At 49.3% G+C, this 17232-nt stretch overlaps 1 protein-coding gene across 2 annotated transcripts in view; it reads right to left on the minus strand.

Moving 5' to 3' along the window:
• The window catches only part of ARHGEF18 (Rho/Rac guanine nucleotide exchange factor 18), a 204312-nt gene that overhangs the window by 110021 nt on the left and 77059 nt on the right, over positions 1 to 17232 (minus strand). For both annotated transcript variants that reach the window (XR_012754626.1, XM_075352539.1), the window contains exons 10-11: positions 8775 to 9023; positions 8613 to 8689 (exon numbers count right to left, since the gene is read on the minus strand). Coding sequence is in view for 1 of the 2 variants with exons in the window: in XM_075352539.1 (XP_075208654.1) it covers positions 8613 to 8689; positions 8775 to 9023 (326 nt within the window). In the remaining variant the exon portion in view is untranslated. The remainder of the gene's footprint in view (positions 1 to 8612; positions 8690 to 8774; positions 9024 to 17232) is intronic.

Here is a 17232-nt window from a genome sequence, read left to right on the forward strand (position 1 = left end):
TGGGATACCTGAAATGGAACTTCTCCTGCTGTGCAGCTGCCTCCTCTGCAGAAGGGGCTGGGGGAGAAATATCCAACAGCCGCTATAAGGTCATTTACCATGGCGTCACCATCAGGAGTATCCAGATTGAGAGCGGTTTCAGGATTAGACTCCTGATCACCCTCCTCTGTCTCATCATGTAGAGACTCTTCTCGCTGAGACCCTGATCCGCGTGATGACGTGGGGGGTCTCTCCCAGCGAGCACGCTTAGGCTGCCTGGGACTGTCATCTGAATCAGAGCCGTCAGGCTGAGATGCCTGGGACCCCCTTGAAGCACTGATTAACTCCAACTGAGGGGGACCGGGGAACATTGCCGCAGCAGTGTCCATGGACTGAGTAACTGGCCTGGCCTGCAAGGTCTCTAGGATTTTTGTCATAGTGACAGACATCCTGTCAGCGAAAACAGCAAACTCTGTCCCCGTCACCGGGACAGGGTTCACCGGCGACTCTGCCTGGGCCACTACCACCATAGGCTCCGGCTGACGAAGTGGCACAGGGACCGAACATTGCACACAATGGGGGTCATTGTAACCTGCCGGTAGATTAGCCCCACAAGCAGCACAAGCAGCGTTCACAGCCTGTGTCTTGGCACCCTTGCGTTTTGCAGATGACATGTTGTCGTCTCCTCAGAGCAATAGGGGTATACAGCCAAGAAGCGACCTTACAGTGCAATATATATAGATATATCTGGTACAGGAAAAAGTACACCAAATAACACTGTGGCACTAGTGGGGTCAGCACGAATGTGCTGCTTACCGCCCGCTTAACGCGGGTGTGTGGTCGCCAGAAATCCCTTGTCTGGGTCTCCCAGAGCCTGTGTCCGTTCCCCAGCCAGACTGCATGCAGGAATGGCTGCCGGCGTCTCTGTGGAGGGGGGGCGGGCCCTGGGTGTGCTCAGACAAAAAGCGGGAAACCTGCGTCCCACTGTGCCCAGTGAGAGGGCTGGAGCATGTAAATAAGGCTCCAGCCCTCGGCGCTGACGATTGCACAACGCCTGTCCCCTTCCCTGATTGACAGGGAGGGGGCGGGAACGAAGCGGAGCTAGGCCGCAAAAGCCGGGGACTAGATTTATAAGCGCCGCCGTCGTAAAAGCACGGTCGGCGCTAAGTCCCCGGCGCACTACAAGTCCCAGCCGCGCCGCCGCTCCCGGAGCGGCCGGCGCGGTAGTTCCCAACACATAAAGTCACTCAGCCAAGCTGCAGTGACTCAAACCCCAGCGCGCAGCGCTACTGTCCCCGGCGCACTAGCACACCCAGCAAGTCTGGAGTGTGCGCGGCCAGTCCATAGGGGGACACAGAGTACCTGAATGTTGCAGGGCCTTGTCCCTGAACGGTACCCCGGCTCCTTATCCAGCAGGTTCAATGGGTCTGTGGACGGAGCCCGGCCTCAGGGCTTGGAGGCCGGTAAGATCCCACTTCCTCAGAGCCCCTCAGGGGGATGGGGAAGGAAAACAGCATGTGGGCTCCCGCCTCCGTACCCGCAATGGGTACCTCAACCTTACAAACCACAAGTGGGGTGAGAAGGGAGCATGCTGGGGGCCCTAGTATGGGCCCTCTTTTCTTCCATCCGACATAGTCAGCAGCTGCTGCTGACTAAACAGTGGAGCTATGCGTGGATGTCTGACCTCCTTCGCACAAAGCAGAAAACTGGTGAGCCAGTGATCCCACTGGGGGTGTATAGCCAGAAGGGGAGGGGCCTTACACTTTTTAGTGTAATGCTTTGTGTGGCCTCCGGAGGCAGTGCTATACACCCAATCGTCTGGGTCTCCCAATGGAGCGCCGAAGAAATTCCCTTCTTCTTTGTCGCTCCATTGGGAGACCCAGACAATTGGGACGTCCAAAAGCAGTCCCTGGGTGGGTAAAGTAAAACCTCGTAATAGAGCCGTAAAACGGCCCCTTCCTACAGGTGGGCAACCGCCGCCTGAAGGACTCGCCTACCTAGGCTGGCATCTGCCGAAGCATAGGTATGCACCTGATAGTGTTTCGTGAAAGTGTGCAGGCTCGACCAGGTAGCTGCCTGACACACCTGCTGAGCCGTAGCCTGGTGCCGCAAGGCCCAGGACGCACCCACGGCTCTGGTAGAATGGGCCCTCAGCCTTGAGGGAACCGGAAGCCCAGAAGATCGGTAAGCTTCGAGAATTGGTTCCTTGATCCACCGAGCCAAGGTTGATTTGGAAGCCTGTGACCCTTTACGCTGGCCAGCGACAAGGACAAAGAGTGCATCCGAGCGGCGCAGGGGCGCCGTACGAGAAATGTAGAGTCTGAGTGCTCTCACCAGATCTAACAAGTGCAAATCCCTTTCACATTGGTGAACTGGATGAGGACAAAAAGAGGGTAAGGAGATATCCTGATTGAGATGAAAGGGGGATACCACCTTAGGGAGAAATTCCGGAACCGGACGCAGAACCACCTTGTCCTGGTGAAACACCAGGAAAGGGGCTTTGCATGACAGCGCTGCTAGCTCAGACACTCTCCGAAGTGATGTGACTGCTACTAGGAAGGCCACTTTCTGCGAAAGGCGTGAGAGAGAAATATCCCTCATTGGCTCGAAAGGTGGTTTTTGAAGAGCCATCAGCACCCTGTTCAGATCCCAGGGTTCTAACGGCCGCTTGTAAGGAGGGACTATGTGACAAACCCCCTGCTGTGATCACCAGATTCCCTGCCTGGGCCTCCCAGAGCAGTGTTGTCTCTCCTCTCCAGCGTCAGAAGTGCTGACAGGAATGGCTGCCGGCGTTCTGTGGGGAGGAGGGGGCCGTGGGCGTGCCCTAGAAATTGCGGGAATCTGATGCCCCACTGTACTGAGTGAGGGGGGAGGAGTATACAAAGTATGCTCTAGCCCTCAGCGCTGACGTCCTGTGCAGCGTCCCGCCCTTCCCCTGACTGGCAGGCCTGGGGGCGGGAATATGCGATACTAGGCCGCAAAAGCCGGGGACTAAAGTTATAAGCGCGGCCGGCAAATAAGCGCGGTCGGCGCGGTAGTCCCCGGCGCACTAACACACCCAGCAGTGCTGCAGTGTGTATGGCACAAGCGCTCCATGCGCGGTCCCCCAAGGGGACACAGAGTACCTCACAGTAGCAGGGCCTTGTCCCTGACGATACCCGGCTCCTGTCCAGCAGATTCCCCAGGGGCTGCGGAGGGAGCACGGTCCCTGTGCCTGGAGACCGATTAGGATCCTACTTCACCCAGAGCCCATTAAGGGATGGGGAAGGAAAACAGCATGTGGCTCCTGCCTATGTACCCGCAATGGGTACCTCAACCTAAACAGCACCGCCGACCAGAGTGGGGTGAGAAGGGAGCATGCTGGGGGCCCTGTTATGGGCCCTCTTTTCTTCCATCCAACCTAGTCAGCAGCTGCTGCTGACTAAGATGTGGAGCTATGCGTGGATGTCAGCCTCCTTCGCACAAAGCATAAAAACTGAGGAGCCCGTGAGGCACGGGGGGTGTATAGGCAGAAGGGGAGGGGCTTTACACTTAAGTGTAATACTTTGTGTGGCCTCCGGAGGCAGAAGCTATACACCCAATTGTCTGGGTCTCACAATGGAGCGACAAAGAAAAGTATTTTTTATGTCCTTTCAAATAAAGCTTGCACAAGATTTTATATTATTCCGGAAGCTGGAATATTTTTTTCTTCTATTGAATCCCTGCACTACCAGAGTGTTATCCCTGCATGCCGGACCTTGCTACAGCTGAGCTGGATCACCTTTTTCCCTTCTGATAAAATGAATGGTATCATTCCAGAGTACAACTTGTCCCACAAAACAGCCCTCAGTGTTATGTCGAAAGAAAAAAAAAAAGAAAAGAAAATTGCCTGATTAGAAAGGTGTTACAGAATTACTGTTCTAAAATCTCTAATGAAGGCATAACCAAGTTAGAAATACACAAAAGAAAAGGAAGGCCAGATCTTCTTCCTGAAGGAGAGGAGGCCAGGTATAGAGGGTCATTATTCTTTAGTACCTATGGATTTTCCAAATGAGTATTTTGCGGTTTAACACCGTAAGACCACGTGCACACGCTGAGTATTTGGTGACTTTTTACCTCAGTATTTGTAAGGCCACGTGCACATGTGTATTTGGTGAGTTTTTACCTCAGTATTTGTAAGGCCACGTGCACATGTACAGTATTTGGGGAGTTTTTACCTGAGTATTTTTAAGGCCATGTGCATATATTGAGTACTTGATCAGGTTTTTACCTCAGTATGTGTAAGACCATGTGCACACTGAATATATGGTGAGTTTTTTCCTCAGTATCTGTAAGGCCCTGTGCACACTGAGTATTTGGTGAGTTTTTTCCTCAGTATGTGTAAGACCATGTGCACACTGAGTATTTGGTGAGTTTTTTCTCAGTATGTGTAAGAGAAAACCAGGAGTGGAACAATCAGAGGAAAAGTATAATAGAAACACGGGCACCACCTCTGTATTAATACCCAGTCCTGGATTTGGATTACAAATACTGAAGTGAAAAACTAAATACTCAAATGTGTGCACGTGGCCTTGAGATGATCAGTTTTGTAATCTAGGAAGCTATGGAGAGGCAGAGTGCCAGGACTGGATGACATGTTACAAAACATGAGACGCCATTCCTGGACAACCTGAGGGAAAATTCACATGGAACATATAAAAAGATTGCTTAAAATATCATGCAGAAAACTTGGATCATCATCCTTGGGCGATTTTCTGTTTTTAACTCCCCTTCTTCCGAAAGCCGTAACTTTTTTATTTTTCTGTCAATCTTGCCATGTGAGGGCTTATTTTTTGCGGGATGAGTTGTACTTTTAAATGAAACCATAAGTTTTACCATATAGTGTACTGGAGAATGGCAAAAATAATTGTGGAACAATTGCAAAAAAAAAAAAAAAAAGTGCAATTGCACTATTGTTTTTGAGATATGTTATTTACCGTGATCACTATATGGTAAAACTGATGTGTCATTGTGATGCCCGAGGTCGGTACGAGATCGTAAATACCAAACATGTATAGGTTTACTTTTATCTAAGGAGTTAAAAAAGATTCAGAAGTTTGTCCAAAAAGTGGCTCACTTTTTCGCCATTTTCCGCGACCTGTAGCATTCTCATTTTTAGAGATCTATGGCTCAGTGACTGCTTATTTTTTGCACCTTGAGCTGACGTTTTTACCGGTACCATATTTTTGCAGATGCTACTTTTTGATCGCCTGTTATTGGATTCTGCGCAAAATTTGCAGCAACTAAAAAACTAATTTTGGCGTTTGGAATTTTTTTTGCCACTAAGCAGTTTACCGATCAGATTAATTTATTTTATATTTTGATAGATCGGGAATTTCTGAATGTGGCAATACGTATATTTTTTAACCTTTAACCCCTTCAGCCCCCGGGCACTTTCCGTTTTTGCGTTTCTGTTTTTTGCTCCCCTTCTTCCGAGAGCCGTAACTTTTTTATTTTTCCGTCAATATTGCCATATGAGGGCTTGTTTTTTGCGGGACAAGTTGTACTTTTAAATGAAACCATAAATTTTACCATATGGTGTACTGGAAAACAGCAAAAAAATTCCAAATGCAGAAAAATTGGAAAAAAAGTGTGACGGCACAATAGTTTTTGGGATGTTTTATTCACGGTGTTCACTATATGGTAAAACTGATGTGTGGCTATGATGCCTGAGGTCGGTGCGAGTTTGTAGACACCAAACATGTATAGGTTTACTTGTATCTAAGGGGTTAAAAAAAATTCACAAGTTTGTCCAATAAAAGTGGCGCACGTTTTGCGCCATTTTCCGAAACACGTAGCGTTCTTATTTTTTGGGATCTATGGCTCAGTGACGGCTTATTTTTTGCGTCTCGAGCTGACGTTTCTAATGGTACCATTTTTGCGCAGATGCTACATTTTGATCGCCTGTTATTGCATTTTGGGTAAAACTTGCGGCGACCAAAAAACGTAATTTTGGCGTTTGGAATTTTTTTGCCACTACGCCGTTTACCAATCAGATTAATTGATTTTATATTTTCATAGATCGGGCATTTCTGAACGCGGTGATACCAAATGTGTGTACATTTATTTATTTTTTAACCCTTTAATTTTTCAATAGGGGTAAAGGGGGGTGATTTGAACTTTTAGGTTGTTTAATTTTTAAAACTTTTTTTTTTTACTTTTTTTTTATTTTACTAGTCCCCCTAGGGGGCTATAGCGATCAGAAATCCGATCGCTATTATCTATCTGCTGATCACAGCTATACAGCTGTAAACAGCAGATACAGTCACTTTCTTTTTCCCTCTGTTCCGTGCCGAGGGAAAACGAAAGTGAAACATCTTAGCTGCAGGCGTCATCACATGACCCTGTGCTACGATGGCAACCACCGATAGTCACGTGATCACGCACGTGACTTCCGGTGGGGGCGGCGGTAAGTAAAAAACATGGCCGCCCGCATTTAGCTCTTGCTGCCAGACTTTGGCAGCAAGATTTAAGGGGTTAATGGCCGCGGGTGGAAGCGATTCCACCCGCGGCTAGCAAGCACACATGTCAGCTGTTGAAAACAGCTGATATGTGTGCCGACCGCCGCCGCCTGCCCGCGGCAGGGGGCGGGGCTTAACAAAACACGCTCCATGACGGATATATCTGTCCATGGTCGTGAAGGGGTTAAAAGGGAACAAATCACCAGGATTTTCGTATATAACCTAAATCCAGTGCTATAATGGCACGATCAGGCTGATTCTATACATACCGTTATGTGTCAGCTCGGATGTTTAGGTTTTGAAATCAAAGAAAGTAAAGTTTATAAAATTAGCTGCTTGTTGAGTGACAGCAGCTGAGGAGCAGATAATATATTCAGTTATCCCCTCCAACTATTAGAATTAGCATAAGTATTATACAAACGATTCACTTTGTCTCTTGCAGGACCTGTGAGGTTATACCCATGTGACCTGTTATCCACCTTTGTTGGCTGAGGCCCCGCCCCCTTATGGTCACATGGGTATGACCTCACACAGGTCCTACAAGAGACAAAGTAAATAGTTTCTATAATATTTATGCTAATTCTAACATGCAGAGGGGATAACTATGAATAACCCCCCCCAGATATTATCTGCTCCTTTGCTGCTGTCACTCAACTTTACTTTCTTGGATTTCAAAACCTAAACATCAGAGCTGACCACTAAAGGTATGTAGAGGATCAGCCTGATAGTGCCAGTATAGCACTGGCTTTAGGTTATATACGAGAATCCTGGTGATTGGTTCCCTTTCATTTTCAATGGAACGAATGGGAGGGGGTGATTTGAACTTTTTAAGCTTTTTTTTTGTTTTTTTTACAATTTTCTTTTTTATTTTACTAGTTCTCCTAGAGGACTATAAGGATCAGCAGTCTGATCGTTCATTCATTTCTCCCGATCAGAGCTGCACAGCTCAGAACAGAAGAAATGCTCATCTCTTATAACAGCCGGCGCTCAGTCAGCTTAAACAGGAAGTGAGTCATAATAGCACAGGAGTCATCACATGACCCTGTGCTACCATGATAACCATCGGCTGCCCGTGATAGCGCCTCTGACGGTGGCGGGTAAGTGCGCGTTACCTGCTCCGGGCATTTAAATTGCGCTGTCACATTTTGACAGCGTTATTTAAGGAATTAACAGGTGCGGGTGGATTGCGGATCCACCTGTGCCTGTGAGGCACAAGTTAGCTGTTCAAGTCAGCTGACATGTGCGGGGAACGACGCAGGCTCACTGCAGCAGCCGGCGGTGATTACCCCTTCATGATTTAGGAAGTATGGGTACGTCTTCGGTTGTGAAGGGATTATTTTCTTACTTGTTACCTGTGTGCAGTCCATATACCATCTGATTTTTACAGTTTATCATTTAAAAAGACCATTTACACTTTCTTATGTTACAGAATCTAATATATAAAGCTGAGTGTGTGTGTGTGTATGTATATGTGTGTATGTCCGCTAAAGGAATCCGCACAGTCGCATTTACAATCACAAAATTTTGCACAGACACTCCATGTGACTCAGGGAACATCATAAACTATGTTTTGAATGGAAAATTTAACCCCGCGCTTTACAGTTACTCTCCAAAAACTTGCCTCCATTAAAGTGAATGGAGCAGGGAGCTACAGGTATTAATGGGAGCTGTGATTAGTGGCTAGAGGAACAAAGTAAATTGTTAGTATAAGAAGCTTACGTGTGAGGTAATATGATGTCGGTAGAGAGGGAGAGAGAGACACACACGCAGACAGTAAGGGAAAAAGAGACAGACAGAGACTGACAGGCCAAGAGACAGACTGACAGGCCAAGAGACAGACAGACAAACAGTTACTATTCCGGGCAACCCTGGGTACTACAGCTAGTGTATCCATAAAAATCAGATGCTACACTGTGGCTCCGATTTTTTTGTGCCGCCATAGACTTGAATGGGCAATACATGGAAGAAACTGCGGTATGCTGTGATTTTTTTTTCCCCCACACAGAATTGGTTGGTAAAAAAGTGATCCTGTGCACTGTCCCATTGAATAACATTGGTCTTAGTGCTGTCTGTTTTTTTTTTTTTAGAAGATAACAGGAGTGTGAACGAGCCCTAGTAATGATAATATTCCTTCTATATTAAAGCCATACTTACCACAGAAGAAAATATGTATTTTTGATCCTTTTCTTGAAGTAAAAGCAAAACATCTGTCAGTAAAACTGCCAAGATATCTAGAAAAGAAGAAAAAAGTCAGGTTAATAAAGAAAACAAGGCTGAACAGCCCCTTATTCGATTGTCTTCAGAGTGGTCCTTTACCTTTCAATCGCCCCGAAGCAGTTTTCCAGTAGAGCATGCCATCGTGGATAAGCTGTCTGCTTTCCATGTCATGCTTCCTAAAGGTCATCCCATTCTTTAGTTTACCGCTGGACTTTGGCTCCATCTTGCCTATGATATCGTCCAGACGCTGTCCCTTCTCACTTTTGTGGACGCGACAATCTACTTCAGTGATGGCTTCCTTTATTAGTGTGAGAGCCCGAGATAGAGCCACAAAGTCTTCAGTGCCCTCTGAATTAAAGAACAGAACAGTTAGGGGTACTTTGCACGTTGCGACATCGCTACTGTTCCTCGTTCCTGCGGCAGCACACATCGCTGTGTATGAAGCCACAGGAGCGAGGAACATCTCCTTACCTGCCTCCACCGGCAATGCGGAAGGAAGGAGGTAGGCAGGATGTTTACGTCCCGCTCATCTCCGCCCCTCCGCTTCTATTGGCCGCCTGCTGTGTGACGTCACTGTGACGCAGCACGACCCGCCCCCTTAGGAAGGAGGCGGGTCGCCGGCCAGAGTGACGTCGCAGGGCAGGTAAGTGCGTGTGAAGCTGCCGTAGCGATAATGTTCGCTACGGCAGCTATCACAAGATATCGCATGTGTGACGGGGGCGGGGACTATCTGTCCTCTTCCTAATATAGGGCAACCCGACATGCCGTTGTTCCGGCCCCACTGAAAATAAAACAGTAATAAAATTAAAAAAAAAAAATAAAATTACACAAATTTGGTAGGTGTGTCCCTTTAATGTGTGCTCGCATGGCGAGCCCGAATGATACCCAGCACATGTCGGCTGATCTGATGAGCTGACATGGGCAGCTAACAGGTGGAAGTGGATCAGAGATCCGCCTGCGCGTGTTAACTAGTTAAATCCCGCTTACAATCACTGATAGAGGGATTTAACATATGCCGGCGGGGAGTGCGTTATTCCCCGCAGCCATCGGTAACCCAGTGATGTGATCACGGGATGCCGATGTGCTGTCATGACAGTTGGGGGTCAGCTGATGACCCCTGTCGCGGTCATGACTTAGTCCCTGTCTTGTTGAGCGCCACCATTCACAGGAGATTAGCATTTCTGCTGTTAAGTGGATTCTCTTTAAAGTTTCTGTTCTGTTGTGATTATTTTTCAGTAGTCAACACTATCATCACAGCCCAAATTACAGTGACTGGTAAGACTTGGCCAAAGCCTGTGATTGGCTGTATTGGTCATGTGACTGGAATGGTAGGTCATCAGACATTTTTGCTTTTCTTTTACGAGAAGAGGAGACACAGCATTGTTCTTCAGACTGGTAAAGAAGGGAATTTTGTTTACTTACCGTAAATTCCTTTTCTTCTAGCTCCTATTGGGAGACCCAGACAATTGGGTGTATAGCTTCTGCCTCCGGAGGCCACACAAAGTATTACACTTAAAAGTGTAAACCCCTCCCCTCTGCCTATACACCCTCCCGTGCATCACGGGCCCATCAGTTTTGGTGCCAAAGCAGGAAGGAGGAAACTTATAAATTGGTCTCAGGTAAATTCAATCCGAAGGATGTTCGGAGAACTGAACCATGAACCAAAAGAACAATTCAACATGAACAACATGTGTACACAAAAGAACAAACAGCCCGAAGGGAACCGGGGCGGGTGCTGGGTCTCCCAATAGGAGCTAGAGTGAAGTAACCGCCACTAGAAAAGCCACCTTCTGCGAAAGACGTGATAGAGAGACATCCCGCAGCGGCTCAAAAGGTGGTTTTTGAAGAGCCCGAATAACCATGTTGAGATCCCAGGGTTCCAGCGGACGCTTGTAAGGTGGGACTATGTGGCAAACTCCCTGCAGGAACGTGCGGACCTGCGGAAGCCTGGCTAGACGCTTTTGAAACACGGAAAGCGCTGAGACTTGACCTTTGAGAGAGCCGAGAGACAAACCCTTGTCCAATCCCGATTGAAGGAAGGAAAGAAATCTGGGTAAGGCAAACGGCCAGGGGATAAACCCCCTCTCAGAGCACCAGGCTAAGAAGATCCTCCAAGTTCTGTGATAGATCTTGGCTGACGTTGGTTTCCTGGCCTGTCTCATAGTGGCAATGACATCTTGAGACAACCCTGAGGACGCTAAGAGCCAGGACTCAATGGCCACACAGTCAGGTTGAGGGCCGCAGAATTCAGATGGAAAAATGGCCCTTGAGATAGCAAGTCTGGTCGGTCTGGGAGCGCCCACGGTTGCCCCACCGTGAGATGCCACAGATCCGGGTACCACAACCGCCTCGGCCAATCTGGAGCGACGAGGATGGCGCGGCGGCAGTCGGACCTGATCTTGCGCAACACTCTGGGCAGCATTGCCAGAGGAGGGAATACATGAGGCAGTTGAAACTGCGACCAATCCTGAACTAAGGCGTCCGCCGCCAGAGCTCTGTGGTCCTGAGACCGTGCCATGAATGCCGGGACCTTGTTGTTGTGCCGAGACGCCATGAGATCGACGTCCGGCGTTCCCCAGCGGCAACAGATCTCCTGAAACACGTCCGGGTGGAGAGACCATTCTCCCGCGTCCATGCCCTGGCGACTGAGGAAGTCTGCTTCCCAGTTTTCTACGCCCGGAATGTGAACCGCGGAGATGGTGGAGGCTGTGGCCTCCGCCCACAGCAGAATCCGCCGGACTTCTTGGAAGGCTTGACGACTGCAAGTGCCGCCCTGGTGGTTGATGTACGCAACCGCCGTGGCGTTGTCCGACTGTATGCGGATCTGCCTGCCCTCGAGCCACCGATGGAACGCCTTGAGGGCTAGATACACTGCCCTTATCTCCAGAACATTGATCTGAAGGGAGGACTCTGTCGGAGTCCAGGTTCCCTGAGCCTTGTGGTGGAGAAAAACCGGTCCCCATCCTGACAGGCTCGCGTCCGTCGTGACCACAGCCCAGGATGGGGGCAGAAAGGATTTTCCTTTCGACAGAGAAGTGGGGAGAAGCCACCACTGAAGCGAGGCCTTGGCTTCCAGAGACAGAGAGACGTTCCTGTCTAAGGACGTCGGTCTCTTGTCCCATTTGCGGAGAATATCCCATTGGAGAGGACGGAGATGAAATTGCGCAAATGGAACTGCCTCCATTGCTGCCACCATCTTCCCCAGGAAGTGCATGAGGCGCCTCAAGGGGTGTGACTGGGCCCGAAGAAGGGATTGCACCCCTGTCTGCAGCGACCGCTGTTTGTCCAGCGGCAGCTTGACCATCGCTGAGAGAGTATGAAACTCCATCCCGAGGTACGTCAGTGACTGGGTCGGAGACAATTTTGACTTCGGAAAATTGATGATCCACCCGAACCTCTGGAGAGTCTCCAGAGCAACGGTCAGACTGTGTTGACAAGCCACCCGTGAGGGTGCCTTGACTAGGAGATCGTCTAGGTAAGGGATCACCGAGTGGCCCTGAGAGTGTAGGATCACTACTACGGATGCCATGACCTTGGTGAAGACCCGTGGGGCTGTCGCCAGGCCGAAAGGCAGTGCCACAAACTGAAGGTGTTCGTCCCCGATGGCGAAACGCAGAAAGCGTTGATGCCCTTGAGCGATCGGCACATGGAGATAGGCATCCTTGATGTCGATTGATGCTAGGAAGTCTCCTTGGGACATCAAAGCTATGACAGATCGGAGGGATTCCATGCGAAACCGCCTGGTTGTCACATGTCTGTTGAGCAATTTGAGGTCCAAAACGGGACGGAATGAGCCGTCCTTTTTTGGCACCACGAACAGATTGGAGTAAAAACCGCGACCGCGTTCCTGAAGGGGAACGGGGATCACCACTCCTTCTGTTTTCAGAGTGTCCACCGCCTGAAGAAGCGCAACGGTCCGCTCGGGGGGCGGAGATGTTCTGAAAAAACGAGTCGGAGGACGAGAGCTGAACTCTATCCTGTAACCGTGAGACAGAATGTCTCTCACCCATCGGTCTTGGACATGTGGCCACCAGGCGTCGCAAAAGCGGGAGAGCCTGCCACCGACCGAGGATGCGGTTTGGGGCGGCCGAGAGTCATGAGGAGGCCGCCTTGGAGACGGTGCCTCCGGTGGTCTTTGGAGGACGTGACTTAGACCGCCATGCAGAAGAGTTCCTCTGGCTCTTCTGTGGCCTGTTGGACGAGGAAGGTTGGGATCTGGCTGAGGGCCGAAAGGACCGAAACCTCGCTTGAACCTTCCGTTGCTGAGGTCTGTTTGGTTTGGGTTGGGGTAAGGACGAGTCCTTTCCCTTGGATTGCTTAATAATTTCATCCAATCGCTCGCCAAACAGTCGGTCGCCAGAAAAAGGCAAACCGGTCAAGAACTTTTTGGAAGCAGAGTCTGCCTTCCATTCGCGTAGCCACATGGCTCTGCGGACTGCCACAGAATTGGCGGATGCTACCCCTGTACGGCTAGCCGAATCCAGGACAGCATTCATGGCGTAGGATGCGAATACTGACGCCTGAGAAGTCAAAGATGTTACTTGTGGCGCAGCGGTACGGGTGACCGCATTAATCTCAGACAGACAAGCTGAGATAGCCTGGAGTGCCCACACAGCTGCAAAGGCTGGGCCAAAAGACGCGCCTATGGCTTCATAGATGGATTTCAGTAGGAGCTCTATCTGCCTGTCCGTGGCATCCTTGAGCGATGCACCGTCAGCCACTGCTACTACGGATCTAGCCGCCAGTCTAGAGACTGGAGGATCCACCTTGGGACACTGAGCCCAACCCTTAACCACGTCAGCGGGGAAGGGGTAACGTGTGTCATTAAGGCGTTTAGTAAATCGCTTGTCCGGGAAAGCCCTGTGCTTCTGGACAGCATCTCTAAAGTTAGAGTGATCGAAGAAAGCACTCCGGGTACGTTTAGGAAACCTAAACTGGTGTTTCTCCTGTTGTGAAGCCGAATCCTCTGTAGGCGGAGTTGGGGGAGACAGATCTAGCACCTGGTTGATGGACGCTATAAGGTCATTTACTATGGCGTCCCCTTCAGGTGTATCCAGATTGAGAGCAACGTCAGGGTCAGAGTCCTGAGCTGCGACCTCCGCCCCCTCCTCTAGAGAATCCTCAAGCTGAGACCCCGAACTGCGTGATGAAGTCGGGGAAGATTCTAAGCGAGCCCGCTTAGCTGGTCTGGGACTGCGGTCCGTGCCGGAGTCCTGCACGTAATAACTAGAGGCCACATCAGGAGCACGCTTCGTCGCAGACCGAGAGGTGCCTGGGGGTGATCCCGCAGTGCCCGTGGCCTGTGTAAGGGCCGGTCTGGACTGCAAAACCTCTAGAAACTTAGCAGACCATTTATCCATAGACTGAGTCATGGAATGAGAAAGCGACTCAGAGAGTTTGTCGGCTAAAACAGCAAACTCTGTCCCTGCCATCTGGACAGGGGGGGCCGGCGGTTCTACCCGAGCCAAGGGACCCCCTAGTGCCTCAGGCTCCGGCTGAGCGAGTGCCACAGGGGCCGAGCATTGCTCACAGTGAGGGTAGGTGGAACCTGCAGGTAACATAGCCGCACAAGAGGTACAGGTAGCAAAATAACCCTGTGCCTTGGCCCCCTTGCTCCTTGTGAACGACATGCTGTTGTTTCCCAGGAGCGTGATCACTGAGGGTATATAGCCACAAGTGAACAGTACAGCTGGACCGGAAAAAGTATACAAATATAATGTATCTATATACAGTTCAGCACCCTAGGGGGGACCAGCACCGGTAACCGGTGTGGCTTACCAACCGCTCCAGCGGTGTGTGGCCACCAGATTCCCTGCCTCGGGTCTCCCAGAGCTGCAGCCAGAAGTCCTCCACCGGCAGGATGTGTTAAAACATGGCTGTCGGCGTTCACAAGGGAGGAGGGAGCCGTGGGCGTAACTTACAAAAGTGCAGGAACTGGTGCCCCATAGGGATTAGTGAGGGGGGAGGAGGACAGCTACGTGTGCTCCAGCCCTCACTGTCGGCGTCAGACTGACCGTCCCGCCCTTGCCCCTGACTGGCAGGCCCGGGGGCGGGCGTTTAATGTACTAGGCCGCAAAAGCCGGGGACTAAAGTAAAAACCGCGGCCGACAGCAGGCACGGTCGGCGCTGTAGTCCCGGACAAAAAAAACAACACTGCAGGCGCTGCAGCGTCTGAGGCCCAGGTGCTCCATGCACCGTCCCAAAGGGGACACAGAGTACCTGTAGTTGCAGGGCCTTGTCCCTGACGATACTTAGACTCCTGTCCGGCAGATACCACCAGGGGCTGCGGAGGGAGCCCGGTCCCAGTGCCTGGATGACCGGTTATGGATCCCACTTCACCCAGAGCCTCTAAGGGATGGGGAAGGAAAACGGCATGTGGGCTCCAGCCTGTGTACCCGCAATGGGTACCTCAACCTTAACAACACCGCCGACTCAGTGGGGTGAGAAGGGAGCATGCCGGGGGCCCTTAGGGGCCCTCTTTTCTTCCATCCGAAATAGTCAGCAGCTGCTGCTGACTAAAATGTGGAGCATTGTGTGCATGTGAGCCTCCTTCAACACAAAGCATAAAACTGATGGGCCCGTGATGCACGGGAGGGTGTATAGGCAGAGGGGAGGGGTTACACTTTTTAAAGTGTAATACTTTGTGTGGCCTCCGGAGGCAGAAGCTATACACCCAATTGTCTGGGTCTCCCAATGGAGCGACAAAGAAAACAAATGCACATTGTTGGGTCAGCTATCACCTTTAGTTCAGGCCTTCAGTACCATTACATTGATATATAAAATTTATATTAATTGATATTGTTGTTGCCATCGGTCAAAATTAATCTGTCAGCATGATGTATGGACAAAAACCTGGACTCCAGTGATGTATCACTTACTGGGCTGCTGGTGTAGTTTTGATAAAATCATAGTTTTATCTGCTGCAGATCTACCAGTTCTCGGAATGCTGAGCTCTGCATAATCCCGCCCACACCACTGATTGACAGCTTTTTCTATACACTGTGCATAGGCTGAGAGCTATGAAACGGTGGGGTTATTCAGAACTCATGAATATGGAGGACTAAATTGTAGCAGGTTTACTAGATCTCCTACTGATAAAACTGAAATTATCAAAACTTCACTAAGCAGCCCAGTATGTGATACATCACAGGAATCGGGGTCTCTTCAACTATATTATGCTGCTCTCAGATTAGTTGGCAAAAACCTGGTGACAGATTCCCTTTAAGGGCTGACATATACAAGTCTCATATAAAGGAAGCAGCCTTAACTTCATAGTGAAGAGCTTCAATACGGATCTGCCATCTTTTCCTAAGAATTACATGCTAAAGAAATCAAACATATGAATGAAACTCCTTTTGGAAGTTTTTAAAAATGCAGATATGTGAGATAAAGAGGTTTTCTAGATCTGCTAGAATTCAATGAGCCGGTCTTCAGAAAACAAGTAGAAAATGCACTTCAAGTACTGGAATAAACAGTCTGTGAATAAGATAGTCTTCTCTAAACATGGACGTGCAATCATAATAAATCATTAGAAAAGCTCAGTCGGATCCCTTTCTACACTACATACTGATGAGATGCTGAAGGAATCTCTGGTCAAATGCACAAATCACCAAGTATGTTATTGCGTATTTACTAGAATGAGGGGAAACCAAGCATGCGCACATGTACCACCCAAATGTATGAAGAAGGAACGTCTCATTAAAAAGGTAGGAATGGTGTATGAAATGGCATAAAAACTAGGTTTCATTTATTAAAGAGAATTTGTCAGCAGGTTTTTGGTATGTAAGCTGAAGACAGCATGCTGCAAGCGTTAAAACATAGAATTTATGGAGGTCTGTTTTGTCAAGGTCCGATCTGTTGTTAATTTGCTATATTTCTTTAGCCAGCGAGATTCTTATTATTGCTGGGACTACAATGTCACATGCATGGCAGTCCGGCTCGGCCCCTCCTCTGATTGACACCTCACTGTCAATGTACAATCTCTATAGAGAGCCTGGTGTGGGCGGGGAGCTCTCTCAGCTCTGCTACATGCTAAACCTATAACCTCTGATTATATCAGAACGGCCGCACCCAGTAATCTAAGTGATACATCGCTGGATTCAGGATCACCTTGCCTACATCATGCAGCTCTCAGATGAGACAGCAAAAACCTGCTGACAGATTCCCTTTAAGGGCAAACAAAACATCATTGCATTAAAATCACCATTTCATTTTTCATACAACTTTCTTTCTTTATATATGAATAATTAATGAAAATAGAAGAGCCGGGCACCACAGCTGTATGCGCTCAGTTACTCACAGTTGGAAGCCTGCAGCCATCGGAGGAGATCATAGCAGTCCCTAGTGGTGCTCAGTCCGGTACGGAGGTCAGAACATAGCAACAAACAAAAGTAGTGAATGACGGCACTCGATAGGGATACTTGGCATTATTTCCCGTAGAAGCGCAGTGTAAGCGCGAAACAGGCGTCGTCCAGCGTGCCCGCACACCCTATCTTCCCACATCCTTTTGTCTGTAATTTACAGCAAATAAAGCCAAGTATCCCTATCTGAGTGCCGT

This window comes from Anomaloglossus baeobatrachus, chromosome 1, assembly GCF_048569485.1.
Source record: "Anomaloglossus baeobatrachus isolate aAnoBae1 chromosome 1, aAnoBae1.hap1, whole genome shotgun sequence".
Classification (NCBI taxonomy): domain Eukaryota; kingdom Metazoa; phylum Chordata; class Amphibia; order Anura; family Aromobatidae; genus Anomaloglossus; species Anomaloglossus baeobatrachus.